Source organism: Myotis nattereri, assembly GCF_964212035.1.
Source record: "Myotis nattereri genome assembly, chromosome: X".
Classification (NCBI taxonomy): Eukaryota; Metazoa; Chordata; class Mammalia; order Chiroptera; family Vespertilionidae; genus Myotis; species Myotis nattereri.
The window spans coordinates 149,962,023-149,981,517 of NC_138078.1; the positions used below are offsets into that span (position 1 = coordinate 149,962,023).

A 19,495-nucleotide genomic window follows, 5' to 3' on the forward strand; every position below is an offset into this window, starting at 1 on the left:
GCCACTCCCAGCAGCCGGAGGGCAGGTAAAGGAACCCCCTACCCCTACCCTAGGAGATACAGCTTGCCACACTCTGCATTTTGAGCTTTTCAGAGGAAACAAAAGCAGGGGCCAAGTTTAAGGGTTTGAATAGTTTCAAGGAGCCCTCAGAGACTGGATTGGGGGAGGTGTCGTCCACCCCACTATCCTGGGAATGCAATCCCTATTAAAATACCAATGGCACATGGAGGGATAAGGACACATATATAATACCTTAATAAAGAGAATTAAAAACAAATAAAATACCAGTGGCATATTTCACAGATCTAGAACAGACACTCCAAAAATGTATACGGAACCAAAAAAGACCCCGAATAGCCGCAGCAATCTTGAGAAAGAAGAACAAAGTTGGAAGGATCATAATACCTGGTATCAAGTTATACTACAAAGCCACTGTACTCAAAACAGCCTGGTAGTGGTACAAGAACAGGCATATAGATCAGTGGAACAAAACAGAGATCCAGAAATCGACCCAAGCCATTATGCTCAATTAATATTTGACAAAGGAGGCAAGAGCACACAATGGAGTCAAGACAGTCTCTTCAATAAATAGTGTTAGGACAATTGAACAGATACATGCAAGAAAATGAAACTAGACCACCAACTTACACCATACACAAAAATAAACTCAAAATGGATAAAAGACTTAAATGTAAGTCGTGAAAACATAAAAATCTTATAAGAAACCATAGGCAGCAAAATCTCAGACATCTCTGGTAGCAATATATTTGCCAATACATCTCCTCTAGGGCAAGGAGAACAAGGGAGAAAATAAGAAATGGGACTACATCAAACTAAAAAGCTTCTGCACAGCAAAGAAACCATCAACAAAATGAAATAGGAGCCCACTGCATGGGAGAACTTATTTGCCAATGATACATCCAATAAGGACTTAATTTCCAAAATATATAAGGAACTCATACAACTTAACAAAGGAAGACAAACTGTTATGCCCAGATTTCAAGATTCCCAAGAGCCCACCAGGGAGCCAGCGAGTCCGATGCAAAAGCAAGAGTCCTTCATTTCGAACTAGTTTGGCTCCCCGACCACACTCACCGATGCAACGGTAAGCCCAGTGGCAGAGAGAGAGAAGCCTGATGGGACTGTGGGTTTTATAGGGGGGTGGAGTGAGGGCAGGAGAGGGGACTGTGGGCCCCACCGATTGGCCAGGCGCGAGTCGGTGTCTCATTACACAGGATGTGGTCATAGTGATGGCGTGCACTTCCCTTGATTGTCATTGGTTAGTCCAGAGAAATCCTGGGTGTAGCTAGCAGAGGCTTCTTCCGGGAAGAAGCCCCACCGAGCACATGGCTCTGCCCAAAAATGGAGGACCCAGGGCAAGATGGAGGGTGCAGTCCTCGCCCTTTCACAAACAATCTAACTAAAAATGGGCAAAGGACCTAAAGAGACACTTCTCCAAAGAGGACATACAGATGGTTGAGAGACACATGAAAACATGCTCAAAGTCACTAATCATCCGAGAGATGCAAATCAAAACAATGAGGTACCATCTCACACCTGTCAGAATGGCTACCATCAACAAATCAACGAAAGTGCTGGAGAGGATGCAGAGAAAAGGGAACTGTCCTGCACTGCTGGTGGGAATGCAGACTGGTGCAGCCACTGTGGAGAACAGCATGGAGTTTCCTTAAAAAACTAAAAATGGAACTGCCATTTTTAGACTGAAGCAAGCCTAGAATGCAAGTTTCACATGGCCTTCGATGTGATCTCCCACATCACCTGCTGCTGACACCCAGCTCTTCTGCGGGCTCTTATGATCTGATTTGAAGGAGAGATGCAGATAGTTTCAAGAGGAAGTCTAATTCAGAGACTCTGAGCCTCGTCTGATTTTAAATGATCTGTGACAGGATCATTTGAAGGCTGATCAATATTTAAAAAGTATCTAGGTTTGTTTACAGCAGTTGTATTTTTAAATCTTTGGTACTTTCTAGTTTTTCTTTTTTACTGAAACTTTGACATATCAGTACAGTGGGGCCTTGACTTACGAGTTTAATTCATTCTGAGACCGACCTCGTTAAGGAGCTCATTAACTCAAATTACTCTGTCAACTCAATGCAAAAAATCAGCTGAGAGACAGCTGGTATCTCAAAAAACTCGTTAGTCGGGACACTCGTAAGTCAAGGCCACACTGTACCTCATACACTTTAAACAATTTTTTATTATTTTTATTTTTAAAAATTTATTGTTGAAAGTATTACATATGTCTATTTTTTCCCCCATTGACCTCTCCCTGCGCCCTCAACCCCCTACTGTCTGTGTCCTTGGGTCATGTTTATATACATGCATACAAGTCCTTGGGTTGATCTTTTACCACCACCCCCACTCATCCTCCCCTGCCTTCCCTCTGAGGTTTGGCGATCTGTTCGATGCTTCTATGTCTCTATTTTTGTTCATCAGATTTTATCTTTATAGTTGAAAGTATCACAGATGTCTTTTTTCCCCACTGGCTCCCCCCCCCCCCCATCCCACCCTGCCACAGGCCTTCACCACCCTATTGTATGCATATCAGTTCTTTGGTTGATCTCTTCCCACCCTGCCCCTCCCTCCATTCCCTCTAACATTCCTCCGTCTATTTCATGTTTCTATGTCTCTGGGTCTATTTTGACCTTGCTGCCCATCCTCTAAGTTTTCAGTACCTTAAACCAGAAAATCTTGTGGATCATAGATTTGGGTACTGGTTTCCATTCTGTAGACAGAGAATCCTTTCCATGAGCAGACAGTTGAATATTTGCATTCCAGCACATTTTTAAAAATATATATTTTTACTGATTTCAGAGAGGGAGAGAAACATCAGTGATGGGAGAGAATCATGAATCAGCTGCCTCCTGCACACCCCCTACTGGGGATTAAGACCACAACCCAGGTATGTGCCCTTGACCGGAATTGAACCTGGGACCCTTTAGTCTGCAGGCCAACACTCTAGCGGCTAGAGCCACTGAGCCAAAATGGCTAGGGCTGCATTCCAGCACATTTAATGAAAGATAATGACACTTAAATCACATGTATCAAATTTTCTAAAGATAACAGTATCATGTAGTTCCACTCTGCCAAATGCCACAGAGTGGAGAGCTCAAGTTAATGCTTCCCTATAATGAACTATTGAGCCTACACAATGTTTGCTTTCTCCACTTTTCTCCCCTTAGTCAATTTAATAGTTGTTGTGTATGAGTATTTTTGGAAGTAGCTGTGGCTCAGAGTACTGCATGGTGTCACTCAGACCTTTAATCCAGCGGTTCTCAACCTGTGGGTCGCGACCCCTTTGGGGGTCGAACGACCCTTTCACAGGGGTCGCCTAAGACCATCGGAAAACACATCTATAATTACATATTGTTTTTGTGATGAATCACTAGGCTGTAATTATGTTCAATGTGTAACAATGAAATTGGGGGTCACCACAACATGAGGAACTGTATTAAAGGGTGGCAGCATTAGGAAGGTTGAGAACCACTGCTTTAATCTATTTGAAGTCATCAGACCCCTCCACACACACAGTTAGAATTTAAATATCTAGGAGGAGGATGTGGGGAGGGGTAAACACGGCCCCAACAAGGCTGTTTTGGGAAGGCCAGTTTAAACACTATGTCACACATTCCCGCTTGCCCAGGAGAGCCCCGTGTTTTTGGTTGTTGCCCTTCCCAATTACTACTAGTGTCCTCTTTTGACCTCAAAGAAGTTCTGGTTTGGACTATAAAAGATATGATCGACCTAATTACAGGTTCTCAAATCTAAAGACATCTTTCTCTTAAAGATACACTTCAAATGAAAAGGTTCATTCAAACACGACTGCAGAGTAAGCCCTCAACTCCTATTTCTCTGCAGAGGGAGGTGGACTAGGACTTGCTCTGAAGTTGGATCACCACTGAGAATCATGGCTTCAACACTTCATAACCGCAAGCCTTGGGCAAGTCACGTGATCTCTCTTTGCCTCATTTTACTCTCTGTAAAATGGGGAGAAACAGTACCTCTAACTCAAAGGGTCATTGTCAGGGCTAGAAAGAATGTATATAAAGTACTTATACACAAATCGTAGGTATCTGTGGGCCACACTAAAAAAGTTACACCCTCAGCCTGGCTGGCGTGGCTCGACCTATGAACCCGGAGGTCGTGGTTCGATTCCCGGTCTGGGTGCATGCCCGTGTTGCGGGCTTGGTCCCTAGTGTGGGGTGTGCAGGAGGCAGCTGATCGATGGTTCTCTCATCATTGATGTTTCTCTCTCTCCCCCTTCATCTCTGAAATCAATAAAAATGTTTTCCTTTCAAAAACAGTCCGCATGGGTTTCTTCAGGGCATATATACACAACTATTACTGTGTAACGCACTCCAGGACAATGATAGAAATGTTTAACGTTGGAGATCTGTTCGCTATTCACCAAAGACCAACATCATTTCACACCCAGGGCTCCTGAAAGACCGAAGTGACCCTCACTTCCTCTCAAATGGAACTTTCCCATCCATGGCAATCAGGTTGTTGCTCCACTGAAGGGACCTGGCAAATAAATGCCACCAACCATCTTGTGCCAAACCAAAGGAATCCCTTTAACCCTCACGTTTGCTGCGTGGTGTGGTTGTTTTCCAAAAGCTCAAGGTTATGTAACATCACCCAAGCTGGTTTCTTTTACATTTCTTCTCCTTCACTCTCTCCTTACTGGTCTATGCTGGCATCACCTCTCCTCACCAGTTCCTGGTATGAGCTTCTCTCCCATGGCTCTAAGCACCACCTCAGCGGAGAGCTAGGTACATGGTTCCCATCCAGGCCTCTCCTCATTCCAACCACTAGCTTCTCTACAAGCAATTAGTTATCTTCTGCTTCTGGAACTATCCTTCTCTATCTCCTCTTCTAGTTAGAAGCACCTCCACTCGCCTGAAGACATCTAATGGGTTCTGTGGACCTTACTTTTTGCCTTCCCAACCTGTGTTCGTTCCATCCTCACAACATCCAAGGTTCAAGCCTAGGTCACCTCTCCCTTGAATTTCTGTGCTTTAGAAGTAGCCCTCAGGAAGCACTTCTATGTCTGGCGAGATCTTGCTTCCAGGTATCCTCTCTTTGGTTCAAATACATTTTTATAGAAAAATTTTAAAGAGAAATATCCCTCTGGCAGCATGCCCAGGAGAAATGATAGTGGTAAAGTGGGCAGGAAGACTATTGCAAATTCAACCGTGTTCTTTTGCATAAATCCCATGATGGTTCCGTAACTACAGGGTGAGGTATAAATCTCTCTCATGGCAGCTTTCCGAATATCGGGGCCTTCCCAACTCTCCAGTTGTCTTTCAACACTCGCCCAACCCTTAGTCGAAGTTCTCAAATACTCTTGCTCTGGAAGATGTGATCATTGATGTAAACAAAACCCCGCTGAAATGTAAGCCCCAATACTAGTAGCCCTTATTGCCTAGGTTTTGCCCGACACATTACCTGAATCTCCCATATTAGTGTGTGTGAAGGGTAGAGGGCAGGGATGACATCTTATTCAGATTTATTTAGGGGATGCTAAATAGATATATTGACTAATTAAGACTATACATGATAATGATTTAAAGATTTAATAACCAGGTTCTGAGAAGCAGGTACTTCATTTAAGTTAAATTCATATTATGTTAAATTTCAGCTAATTACTAGGATATTTAAAGTCCTTTCAATTTACTACTTTGAAAAAGTGACTCAGTGCCCAGCTGGTGTGGCTCAGTGGTTGAGCATGGACCTAGGAACCAGGAGGTCACAGTTCGATTTCTGGTCAGGGCACATGCCTGGGTTGTAGGCTCAATCCCTAGTGTGGGGCGTGCAGGAGGCAGCCGATCCAGGATTCCCTCTCAGCATGGATGTTTCTAGCTCTCTCTCCCTCTCCCTCCCTCTCTGAAATCAATAAAAAAAATATTAAAGAAAAAGCGACAGCTTTTATTTCAAAACGCAGAAGCCACATTTTTAAAAATTTAATTTAAATAGGTTAAGCACTTGAACTGCTATACTGATGGTATAAGATTTCCTATTTAACTGGTGACAATGAGGAAAATACATGATTTAGTTACCACTTTCTGGATCAATACTTCTCCCTTTTTTATAGTGTGTAATTAGCTTTTTTGTCTAAACAATGTGTTATGATGAAACCTGTTTTATTATTAAGGGACCAGGATTGAGTTTGTTTTAATGGAATTTCCCTACATGAGCAGTAAAAAGAAAAAAGATATTCTATTTCTTCTAAAACCTGGAAAATGTAAATTATAAAAGATTAAATTGATGAAAAGCAGTTCTGCATGACTTTGTTCATCTAGTTACACTTCCAAGTAATGTTCAGGTGTCTGATTCCTATCTCCTGTCCTCTCTATCCCAGCCTAAGCTGAACAAGTATTCTTGACATACAACTTTCCAATAGTTATTGGTGAAACACCACTAAATTACTCCTAAATGTCACACAACTTAGAGTAATCTTGGTAATAAACTATCTGAATAAAACCATAGAGCCCTAGCTGGTTTGGCTCAGTGGACAAATGTCAGCCTGTGGACTGAAGGGTCCCGGGTTCTATTCCAGTCAAGGGCACATGCCTGAGTTGCAGGCTTGATCCCCAGTAGGGGGTGTGCAGGAGGCAGCTGATCCATGATTCTCTCCTCATTGGTGCTTCTCTCTCCCCCTACCTCCCTTCCTCTCTAAGTCAATAAAAATATATTTTAAAAAAAACAGCATAGAAAATAAGAAACTGTGTCAGTAAGATAAACTAGAGCAACTAAGAAACATTTAGGTATAGCTTCTGCCTTCCTTTAACCTTTGTTTCTGGGTAGCTGGCTTGCAATTTTTATTTTGTTTGTCTGGAGTTCATTTAGAAATATTAATGGTTAAGCATCCTGAGCAGCACTTAGGATAAGCACTCTTGCTCCTTAAGTACAGGGAAAAAGTACTTGATTAATGCAATCAGCAGAGCATTTCACTAGAGAGGATTATAAATTTTCTTTAGTCATACATATAACTTAGTTTATAAACATTCTCTATGCTTCTTCACTAAAAGCTTCCTGGAAAAATCTTAGAAAGTTAGAATGAACAGAGTAATAAAATGAGAATATGTGCCAAATGCAAGGTACCATTATTCTAAAATAAAATACTATTATTAATTAGAAGTGACCTGTTAATGCTAATATAGCTTGCTATATTACTAGTGACATGGAATTTGCAGACTAGCCCTCCCCCCCCGCCATCGTGTCATGCAAGCAGGAAAGCATGAAATTTCAGAATTGCCTAACATTAAAAAATAAGTCTCTTAATTTATTTGCATTCTAAAATAGAATCCTTCATCTGAGTATTTTTTCCATATAAAAAGCTACTAAATGATGTACAGGATTTGTCAAGCCCATATAACATTCCCTTTAAAATCTTAAGTTCAATCACTATTTGTTTTCTACTATTATACTACATTTTGGCAGCAATTGTTTATTGGTCTGTCACTGCAGTAATTGCAACTTAACAATAAACCAGTCTGACATTTTAGGTCTTGAAGATACATACCATATATATTTCTTTAAAAATAATCATACTTTTGTAAGCAATACTTTACAGTAGACACCTCAAAAATCTACCATAGATGTGAAACTTAAAACGAGAAAATTTTAAGTTCTAAATCTTTATACATATATATCCAGATTTCTATATATATTATATATACATACATAAGTATATATAAAATATATATAATCAGATTTGAAAAATGAACAAAAACTGGGCACTGTACATAAAATCTTTTTAAAACTCAAACAATAGAAAACTCTTTAAACATTAAACAATTTTAATAAAAGTTTCTGTACAATGCTAAGCAGCTTTATTTACACATAGAAAATGTAATAGGAGTAGTGTTTGAAATTACAGAACTCCTTAAAATTTCAATGGCAGGTAAATCTGGAAAAAAATAACAGCATTCCATTCACAAATATTTTCAAGCAATAAATATGTATTTATAAATAGTGTAAATTTACATCAAGATTAGAAACAAAAATCACAAATCTGAAGTTTATTCCTTAGTCTATGTGCAATCCATTATCTTTGTGACTTGGCTGTTAATTTTTAAACATTTCATTTAGGAACCAAAAGTGTAATAACCGCCATGGTTTCAAAACAAGACAGAAAAACATAAAAGCAGTAAAAAAGTTCCTTACCTAACTTTTCACATTAAAAAAAAGTTGACCAAAGAAAGCCTTAAACTTGCTAACTACCTTACAAAGAAATTACCAGCTAGGCTAGTATTTTTTTTTCCAAGGAAAATTCTGAAGGGGAAAAGGATGAAAACAGGTTCATCAGCCCAGAAAGAGAGAAATATAAAAGAGGTTGTCTTCAAGTCAGTAGTCTGTATAATGTTGCCAGTTTTGTCAGATATATACAAAACATGGAAATTATTATTCTTTCTGAAGTACAGCTGATCAGCGTTGAGAGTCCTGGAGTAGGAGCAGTGCCCTCCTCAGTCCAGTTGGTTGACACTCTCACTTGGAAGGTTGCATAGACACAGTTTCAGCCAGCAGCCTTATGAGACAGCTCTAAAAGCCAGTGGTGCAGAACTGGGTTACTTCCTGAATAGCAGAAAAGGTCTCATTTAATGTCCTGGGAACAATATCAAGATGAGGAAGATGGCAATGGAGGAGCCTAAAAATAAAAGTGAGGGATGTTATTTGGTATACAAAGTTATAACCTCCCTTACTGACCATTACCCTACTCAGTGCACCAGCATTTTTCTGTACTACTTCACCAAAGTCATAAACTCAAGAACATTAAAAGTCAAGAACATTATTAGTTTGAGCATTTTTTTTAGATGACTCTAAAAAAAAAAGATTTGTAGAAAATAACAACAAACCAATTATAATTTCATTAGTAACTTGCTTCAGAACCTATCAACTAGATAATGCATTTTGTGTAACATACTCCAGGTCATTTTCTTCTTCTTCAAGCAACCTGGAAGACCATTCAAATGAAAATATCAGGAGTTAAATTTCAAAAATTCAGTTATGTAAGAGAAATGTATTGGAGGAAATCAACAATTCATAAATTATTTTCGTATTTATAAAACTAGTGATGTGCTTCCCCCTAAGCATCTGCTGTTTGAAAGTTAAAAATTGTGTGCAATTTATAAGTATACTTGAATCTTATAAGGTGTATAATGTAGCAGGAAGTTAAGCTCCATCAAATATTCCCCATAAGGTTGTCCTGGCCAGTGTTACCAAGTGGTTAGAGTGTTAGCCCAAGCACCAAAGGGTCTTGGGTTCGATTCCCAGCTAAGGACACATACCTGGGTTGCCGAATCCCCAGCTTCGATCAGGGTATGTATGGGAAGCAACAGATGGTGTAGCACACCGATGTTTCCCTCCCTCCCTCCTTCCCTCCCTCTCTAAAAATCAGTGGTGGGGAGGGGGGAATCCTTGGGTGAGGATTAACAAATATTCTCATGAGGTTAATACTTCCGGCAAGAACAAAATTTTAAATAAATACAATTAGCTCTAAAAGCAGAAGTATATTTAAAAGCACATTTACTGATTCATTTTGTTGACACTAATAACCTGTGTGTACACAAAAATTTTATCAACTGAGGTGACAATGTGATAATGTTCAAAAAGCACACAAAGATTTTAAAATGTAATTACTGTGGTATTATTTAGGCTGGTCTCGCCCAGGAAGGAAAGTGAAAATATGCTAACTTCATAGGAATAAATACTTGGACGTGGAGGAGGGGAACATCATGCAATATCTAACGAGCCAAAAGAAAATTTAAATATTTCATACCTCCTGTTTATCAGGTGGCAGAACAAACAATGCTGCTTCCCTATCCAGCTAACTATGTACTCACATGTTGATTTCACTTACTAATGTAAATTGGTCATAGACTTGCATCAGGTCCTCCATCTTGTACTGTTCTAGCACCACAAAATTGTCCAGGTTTCTGCTTGTTTTTCGTGCACAATCTTGACAATGCACTACGTAGGTCTTTCGAGAAATGCTCTCATTAGTGACAAAAAGCAGATTAAAAACCTCCACCTATTTTATACAAGAAAAAAAGCATTCAATTGCAACAGTGGCATTTACTTATTGTAATACTTTAATAAAATCATAGAATCCTACTTTACATGGAATTGTGGACAGTTGTCTCTAGTTCGAAGTAGGTACCAAGACAAACACGGCCATGTTTAAAATTCTTTAATGAACAAGATTTATTTTGCACGAAACCCAGAGACATGGGTGGCAATGTATATTCAGGGGAGTGGCCTAAGGGAATGGCATACTCATTACAACCACTGGCAAAAGTGTAATTCAAAAGTTTAATAAAGGTCAGTCTACTTTGTCCTAAATCTGAAACATTACTATACAGTCAGGTAAAAGTGATCATCATTTTTCTTTTATTTCTCATGCATAGTGCTCATACTGGGCACTATGGATGGATATTTGTCTTCCCCTATAGACTGAGCTCCTCAAAGATAAAGACTATGTTTACTCATCTTTGTACCTCCAAGGCATATCATAGTGCTTAGTGCTTAGCCAGACCTCAAACCTCAAAACACATATTCAAGTTGGTTGCCTGCTCAAAATCTTTTGATGGCTTCAATGACCTCAGAATATCAAATTCCTTAAAGTCATTCAAGATGCTCTGTAAGCTTCCTACTACATAGACTTATAATTTGCAGAGTCTGTTCTGGTAAGTTCCAGACACATTGGACTAACTTATCCTTTTATGGATAAGCCATTTTATTTCCCATATTGTTATTATAGTTCATAATAACATTCATTCTACCTCCAATTCTCATCATTTTTTAGTCCACTGAAATCTCATACTCATCCTTAAGGATGGACTCAAATGCTAATACTTTAGTGAACTCTTGTAACAAGATAGAAAGGGAAATTTGGTCATCCCCCCCCGCCCCCCCCGCCCCGCCAGTGTTGTCATAACAGTAAGACCAACTGTGCATTCACAAGTCTCATGTACATTACAATTAGTTGTTCATAATTTGTCTTCTTTGAGCAGAATGGGAGCTCCTTCAGGTGCCCTATCTTCTTCATTTCTGCATCTCTTGCAAGCCTTGGCTTCGGCAGACTGGCCAATGTATTGTGAACTGTACCAGAGAGGACTTAGCATTGACCTGCCTGTAGCGATACTGAACTACATCCAGTTTATTGGCATCTGTCTGCTTCTGGATTGTTCACAGTTCAAAATTCCAAGCCTACACTTCTTGATGATTATCATCTGTTAAATATCTATTATATAAATGACTCTGTAGTAGATATTGTGAGTTAATCCACAGTTAGTAAAACAGTATACATCAGATTAAATTTTAATAGCTAAGTTACAAGAAAATAAGATTTTAAATACAATTACAATTTCAGTAAAATGTATTACATAAAAGTTTCAATATATTTTTAAAAATAACTAAAGAAACAAAAAGTGGAGAGTTAAGAGGCTTTATAAAACTAGGGGTGGAGAAGAACAAGTCACTTGCCTCACAAATGCTGCAGTAATGTGCGGGTTCCTCTTTTGTCCGCCCATGCCATATAATTTCTTTGCCTGCAGCAATGAGAGCTTCCCTCAATGTCTGACATTGCTTCAGGGTTCTTAGAAGACAATACCTGTTGTAGGGGAAAAAATTATTTGTGACCAGCAATTAAATATTGAATGTCATTAGCATAAAAGATATATCATTAGAAATAATGCCAAGAGACTCAGTTCTAATATCTGTGACTTCTTTTTTCTTTTGTCAATGTCTCAGATATATTCTGAGATTTTAAAAAAATGGGGTTACTGTTCAGCAGTTCTGATATTAATATTATATCAGTTAAAGTTGAGAATAATTTTATCTGAATATAATGATCTTAATTTGCAAAACATGATTCCTTGCTTAAATATAAGCTGTTACTTTTGGCTCTTATTTGGGCAAGTAAATTGACCTCTTTGGGAGTCAATGTTCTCATCCTTGAAATAAGGGGTCTGAATTCCAGATCTGAACTATGATTCTAGCAAGGCAGGAAGGCATGTTATTTCTATTAGTACTACCCAGACAATCAAAAACAGCATCATCTATATCGATGCTTTTGAAACTTTTGAGTCTATAAGCAGAAAACCATTTATGTGTTTAGTCACCACACAATACCAAATTGGTTTCACTATACCACTAAAGAAGACATTTAAATCCTCTATTTTAACTTAGAGATAATATAGAATCTTGCATTTATAAACACAATTAAGTTTATAATTTGTGGCTTTTCTAAACTCATACTTATGATGCTAACAATATAGCGAATTCTCACAATTTGTGACTTTCCTATAGTTTGCTGTCATTACTTGAAATTGTCTGCTAAATTCTCTTAACTCTCCTCTGAATCTTAGGCTCATATTCTCCATTTGAACAGAGAGGCTAGACGAGATGATCTCTAAGGCACTTTTTCTTCTAAACTTCAGAGGCAGTGAAAATACCCTAAAGAAAAGGAAATGGGTTTAGCAACTGAGTATTGTTTGAAAGCAAAAGGTCGTATCTGTTTTATTCATGCTGTCTACTCTCTGTCTATGACAGTGCCTGGCATATAGTAGGTACTCAATAAACATTTGGTTACTGAATAACTAAAATTTAATGTATGTTAAGTAATAGCACATTTAACTTCTCTTAATTTATATTTCCTTGTTATTTTATAAGTGACTAGGTTAAAGTATTGTCACTTATCAGAACCGATGTGCATTAAGCCAGGATAAAAGATGACTAAAAATATATGTAAAACTTAACTTATTTAACAAACATATAGCAATATCAACTTCACAGCTAGCTGTAAGGCAAACCCATTATGCATCATATTAAAAGAAATTTCTCAGTTTGTTCAGCAATTCCTGCACATTTAACTTACTCAGAAACAAAATAATGCTTTAGACCAGCGGTCGCCAACCTTTCAGACCTCATGGACAACCAGTGGTTCGTGGACCACCGGTTGGCAACTGCTGCTTTAGACTATGGTTGTAAATCAAAGCTAGGACAGCTCTCTCCTTTTTTCTCTCTATCTGTGTGTGTGTGTGTGTGTGTGTGCATATGTGATATGTGTTCATGAAAGGGGAAAAAGCAAAAATTTAGATCATGGTAAAAACAGGCAGAATATAATTCAGACCATGCCACCAGCTCTTAAACAGTACCTGCTCTTCCCCCTTTCTCACCCCGTGTCCCATACAATTCACCTCTAAAGGCCCTGATCTTACTGAACAAGTTTTCCAACCAGGGCCTCAATATAAGGTCTCTTTCAAAGGAAAATAATGCCTACAACTCTGCAGAGACCTCTAGAAGATTGGCAGACCCTACTATGCTCCCACGTGGGAAAACAAACAAAAATGATAAAACAATACAATTAAATAAATAAAAAATGATGACCAGACAGAAGGCATGGTATTAGGTACTTCACACTATTATGCCACTTAGGCATCTAACAATCCTGTGCAGATGAGACCCGTGCTCAGAAGCTAAATTTGTCTGATGTCATAAAGCTATTTTTTAAGTCGTTGGGCTGGGGTTTTATAAAAGCAGGAAATCTCAAGCTTTTCCTCACTATCTCACACCGTGCTCTCTTCCACGTATTCTTACCCACTCCCCCTTTCTCTTTTGAAGATGAGATTCAGTCAGCGCAGTCCCCCACCCACCCCCCAAACAGAGCCGTGGTTCTGGGAGTATCATTATCCCACTCTTTACTCATGAGGAAATTTTCCACTCCAATGCTACTGACTACATTGACAATTAGATGGTAGTTTATAATTTATGGTTTGGTAGTTTCATCTAGAAAAATGCATTATACCACTTTCCTACAAACAATAAAGGATTAGAGCTAGGGTTGCTAGTAATATTAAGACATGAGTATTCTGTGTATGAAATCACAGCTCCAGAATTTTTATTCTGTGAGATATTGGAACTTTAGAAAACCCACAGCTCTATTAATCTGATCTGACAATGAGTAACCACATTGTGGTTTTCTCTTTGCTCTTAACATTAAAATTGCACGTTCATTCCCATTTTTCAAAAGGTAGCCATTGGAATTCAAGGGAACTGAGAGAGACAGAGGCTCTTCTAAAGTCCACCAATGAGCAGCTCCTAAAGAAAGAATCTGATTCAGTCAAAGGGTAGGGAAAAATCAGAAACTACAGAAATTTAGGGAAAGGATCCTAGAGAAGATACAGCTATAATATTTAAGACTTAACAGTAATCTGTTCTGCTTTGATTAATCCTAGACCATGCCTGAGTGTATTGAAAAGCTAAAAAATAAATATCAAACCAGATCAGGATTGTTATTTCCTCTTTATTTTAGTTTTGCAGAATTTTAATAAATATATCTTACAGCAGTTAATAATTCATTTGTTAAAAACAACATATTAAATCACTAGCAAAAAGTATAAAATTGTAGAAGATACGGCGTTTTTAATAAACGCATTTTAGGAATAGGGTCAGAAATAAACAGGGGATAGAGAGGCAGGGAATTCTTTGACTTTTAAAGATCAATGTGGTTTCAGGATCCAACCCCTACTTTTAGCTGCTTGGATGAAAGACTACCACAAGAAGGCGGGGAATATTAAAGATAGCTCTGGCTTGGAAGAAAGCCAAGAAAAGGCTGATGGAGGGCTTGGTGTATTTGAGGTTACACAGCAGAATCTAATCCACCCAAAAACCAGTCCGCAAGATGAAAGCTAAAGAAGGATGGCGTTTTAGAAAATGACTTCAGGTAGGGGATAGAAATAAAAATATACTTAAAAGTACTAAAGACAGTAACATTAGGACAAATGCTTGTGTACAATATATTCATGAATTAGGCAAAAGATAAACAGACATAGTATACCATGGATGCTAAAAGGAGGGAAAGCTCAGCTTCAGGTGAGGGGAGGTAGGAATCACAGAAGTTTGGATAAAGAACTTGTCAATTTAGATGTGAGCGGGAAGGAAAGGTGGGAGGAAGGTACTTTCCAGGCAGAAGAAATGTCACGAACAAAGGTTAATATGGGAGCAAACAACTGTTCTCATAAGATTTTAATCTTGGGATGAGGTTTCAGAGGCAGGAAAATAAAGGAATGAAGCCATGGTGCCAGGATATTATGTTGAAATTAAGGCAACAATGGAATGACTCTGACATTCTGGGGGCAACTTGGCTGTTTCCAGTCAGTGTGGAGAGAGATGAGGCACGGGTTAACTTGATATGGCACTTTTAAAGATGTTATGCTAACAATCTCAGCCATTGAGAAGTAGATGGTGTACCAACTCAAGTTTCCAAGAGGCACTTTGCCTTGCACAATCCCTCTTACTGAGAGAGCCATGCAGGAAAAGTAAGCTAACATGAGCCCTCATAACACACTTGCCACCAATCACTCCAGGGTGGTATTGCCCCTAGGACAACAGTGCGGGTCTAAATGTCAGTAAGACGTTAACAGTTTCATTTAAATCAACCACATGGCTGAAAATCAAGGTCTCAGTCAATAATAAAACTAGTATCTTAAATTGCAGACCAGTAGTTTTATTGCCAGCTTTATCCAGTGGCCAAATAAGTTTCTATTGAACGAGTACAAAAAACGTTTTACATAAATGTTAAAGGCACGCTTTAAAATTAAATACCCATTGCATTTTGAAGTTATTTATTACATGTTCTTACAAGCTAATATCTTTTTAAAGAATTCTCGTGATTGGCCACAAGCCTCAGAACAGAAAACACGAGAATTCTCATAATCCACCCGCAATGTGTTAAGAACTTTAACCTCTTGGGTGGAAAAAACAAGTATGAAAGCAAATATATGTTAACCATGAGAAAGCAGAGTTTTAGAATTTTTAGATTTTGTTAGCTCAATGTTATAAAAAAGCATTGCAAATGCAACCCAATATTGTATTAGAAGATCCTCCTAGGACAGTGATGACGAACCTTTTGAGCTCGGCGTGTCAACATTTTGAAAAACCCTCACTTAACTCTGGTGCCGTGTCACATATAGAAATTTTTTGATCTTTGCAACCATAGTAAAACAAAGATTTATATTTTTGATATTTATTTTATATATTTAAGTGCCATTTAACAAAGAAAAATCAACCAAAAAAATGAGTTCGCGTGTCACCTCTGACACGCATGTCACAGGTTCACCATCACTGCTCTAGGACAACTACACTGGGATCTATGCTATCTATGGAGTGGTCTTCGTAACTATACCGTCTCATTCAATTATTAGGCCAACTGGCTATGACCAGTGTTGTAGAACACTTCATTTATCCATTTAAAAATGGGAATCAAAGGGAAAGGGAGTTAATACTTAACAGTTTAATCTACAATGTTTATAAGAAAAGGGAAAACAAAAATATTGTTAGTTCTGAAAGAAATCTAATACAAAGTAATATTGAATGTAAATTGTAACTGAAAAAAAAATTTTAAGTAAAAAAAGAAAAAAAAAGTTTGTGGGGAGTGGTTTTCAATGGACTTGGTACTGCTGAAATGTTAGAAAATTAACTTTCTACTCCTCAGCATGCTACTGCCTGATATGCTTCACCTAAATCAAAGATTTTCTAATATCGCATTTTTCAGTAGAAAATGGGCTCTTTGGAATTGTTTTTGACATTTTAAAATGCACTCAACTGCTTATTATCATGGTTGGTGAAGAAACCGGAATTTCCAACATATCGAAACATACTACCATTAAATTAACTTGCTAATAATCCAACATGATTACAACAATTTACACCACATTTACTGGTATATCTACCATTGAGATTAACCCATTCAACTGCATCTAAAAGAACCTTTCTATTAGAACAAACTGATGGTTGCCTGTTGGGAGGGAGGATGGAGGACTGGGTAAAAAAGGTGAAGGGATTAAGAAGTGCAAATTGGTTGTTACAAAACAGTCATGGGGGGAGAGGTCAATGGGGGGGGGGGGAAGGAGACTTATGTAATACTTTAAACCAGTGGTCGCCAACCGGTGATCTGCAGACCTGGTGGTCCAGGAGGTCTGAAAGATTGGCGACCGCTGCTTTAAACAATGAAGAATTTAAATTAAAACACAAACACACACACACACACACACACACACACACACACACACACACACACACAGTGTCATGGGATGTAAAGTATAGCATCCTATCTAATAAAAGACAAATAGGGTAATTAACCGTACCTCTGATACACTTCCCATTGGCTAATCAGGATGATATGCAGATTAACTGCCAACCAAGATGGCGGCTAATTTGCATACTGCAGGCAGGGTGGGACAGCGCCATCCTGCCTGCCCTGCTGCCATCCAGGCCTGCTATCTGGGACCCGAGCAACAGGTGGCCTGTATGGGACCCAACCCAGGGCTGGCAGTGGGACCACAGCGATTCGCCACCGGCCACGCCCACAAACAGCCCTCCTGCACTGATCCGCCACCAGCCACGCCCCCAAACGACCATCCAGAGGGGATCCGAGGCTGGTGGGTGCTAATGCACCGATCTGCCAAAACGCAAACCCGGGCTGCCTTTGCCCTGCGTGAACTATGCAGCCGGGAGAGGGGAGTGGGGCCGCTGGGAGCAGGGTGGGAACTTCCTGGGGTTTGCGTCAGGTAGCCCAGAGTGGAGCGCGAACTATCCCGACCGGTAGCTGCTTGCTCATTCACTTACTCGCTCATTCATTCACTCATTCACTCACTCATTATTCACTCACTCAGCAAACCATCTCAGGTCCCTGGCACCAGGCCAGGCACTGAAGTTGAAGCAGGATAAGACAGAGCTATGTCCTCAAGATGTTAGTAATTCAGTATGCAGCCAGGAGAGGGGCGCCAGGCCGCTGGGAGCAGGGTGGGAACTTCCCCTGGATGGGCTTCAGGCAGCTGGGAGTGGGGCCGGAACTTCTGCCCTGTTGTCATGGCAACACGGCAGAAGTTCCCGCCCCTTAGCTGCTTGCTCATTCACTTACTTGCTCATTCATTCACTCATTCACTCACTCATTATTCACTCACTCAGCAAACCTCTCAGGTCCCTGGCACCAGGCCAGGCACTGAAGGTGAAGCAGGATAAGACAGAGCTATGTCCTCAAGATGTTAGTAATTCAGGACAAAGCAGGCACATGAACGAGGCAGTTGTATGCACAGATGCAGTGTACTGGGTTCGGTGAGGGCTGTAACTAACACCGAATTTGTTCTCTTGATAAAATGGGGCCTCGGGAGCCAGGCCGCCCAAGCCTGTAGGCCTGTGCCTGGGCCAGAAGTGGCCGGGGTCCTGGAACATGACAGAGGGTGCAGGTCGGGCTGAGGAGTCTGGCCCCACCCCTCACCCCCAACTGCACAAATTTTTGTGCACCAGGCTACTAGTAGAGAATATAGTCAAGAATCTATATATATAAAAGCCAAGTGACTGGAACGCTGGAACGACCAGTCACTATGATGCACACTGCAGTGGCCAACTAGGCCAATCAGGGCCCCGATCGGCCCCTCCCAACTTCCTGTGTTCCCTCCCCCACCACCCGTGTACCAGGCCTCTAGTATTGTAATAATTATGTATGGTGTCAAGTGGGTACAAAGCTTATTAAGGGGACCACTTCATAAGTTATATAAATGTCTAACCACCATGTTGTACACCTACAACTAGTATAATATTGAATGTCAACTGTAATTAAAATATAAAAAAAATCTTTAATTAAAAAATAAAAGAATCATTATGTATTCTGAAAGCTGTTCTCTACAGAGAAAGCTAATCAGTACCAATAGTCCCCAGTTCTCACTTGCTGCATTACCATTTGATTCCTTTCAAGTGTCCTGTTTAAAGGAATACTTCAATGCTCAAACATACTGAATATGAGTCTTAGGAAAGTGAACTACAAAAAAAAAAAAAAAAAAAAAAAAAAAAGCCTTAGCATTATATAAGCCAAAGCAATCTATCTCAAATACCTGAAGAAGAGAATCATGAATCTGCAAAGGATGAGGGTTTCTCTTAGATCTTAATACTTTAAAATTAAAAACAAGGGATAAAAGCTTTATACTATGATGAAGATGAATAAAAAGTAGCAATAATCTCCCCACCCTTAATTTTAAGTTTTAAAGTGCCTATTTAGTGCCACTTATACTCAGGACCCATGAATGGAAATATCTATGGCATAGTTGATACTAGAATGGGACATGGGCTCACCAAAGTAAACAGCATCAGTATTTCTTCTAAAAAATGTATAACCCAAAGAGAATTGAGAAAACATATCCAGAATGTAGAACTCTGTACGACAGTGAGGTCGGCCCTCTTCACAGAAAAAAAGGGAGTGGAGGGGAGTGAAGGGAAGGGAAGGAAGGAAACTCACAGATCTAAAAGAGACTAAAGACAGCCCTGGCCGAGTAGCTCAGATGGTTAGAGCATCAACCCAATACGCCTAGACTGCAGGTGGCGCATACAAGAATCAACCAACGGGTGCATATGTTAGTGGAACAATAGATGCTTCTCTCTCCTTACCTCTCTCTAAAACCAATAAAAAAAAGAC

The 19,495-nt window shown here is 39.5% G+C and overlaps 1 protein-coding gene across 2 annotated transcripts in view; it reads right to left on the bottom strand.

Moving 5' to 3' along the window:
* Positions 1 to 7,967: 7,967 nt before the first annotated feature.
* KDM6A (lysine demethylase 6A) overlaps positions 7,968 to 19,495 on the bottom strand; it is a 172,299-nt gene continuing 160,771 nt past the window's right edge. For both annotated transcript variants that reach the window (XM_081081960.1, XM_081081959.1), the window contains 3 exons: positions 11,509 to 11,635; positions 9,884 to 10,054; positions 7,968 to 8,671 (listed from right to left, as the gene is read on the bottom strand). In XM_081081960.1, coding sequence (XP_080938086.1) covers positions 8,642 to 8,671; positions 9,884 to 10,054; positions 11,509 to 11,635 — 328 coding nt within the window. In that variant the 3' untranslated portion in view covers positions 7,968 to 8,641. The remainder of the gene's footprint in view (positions 8,672 to 9,883; positions 10,055 to 11,508; positions 11,636 to 19,495) is intronic.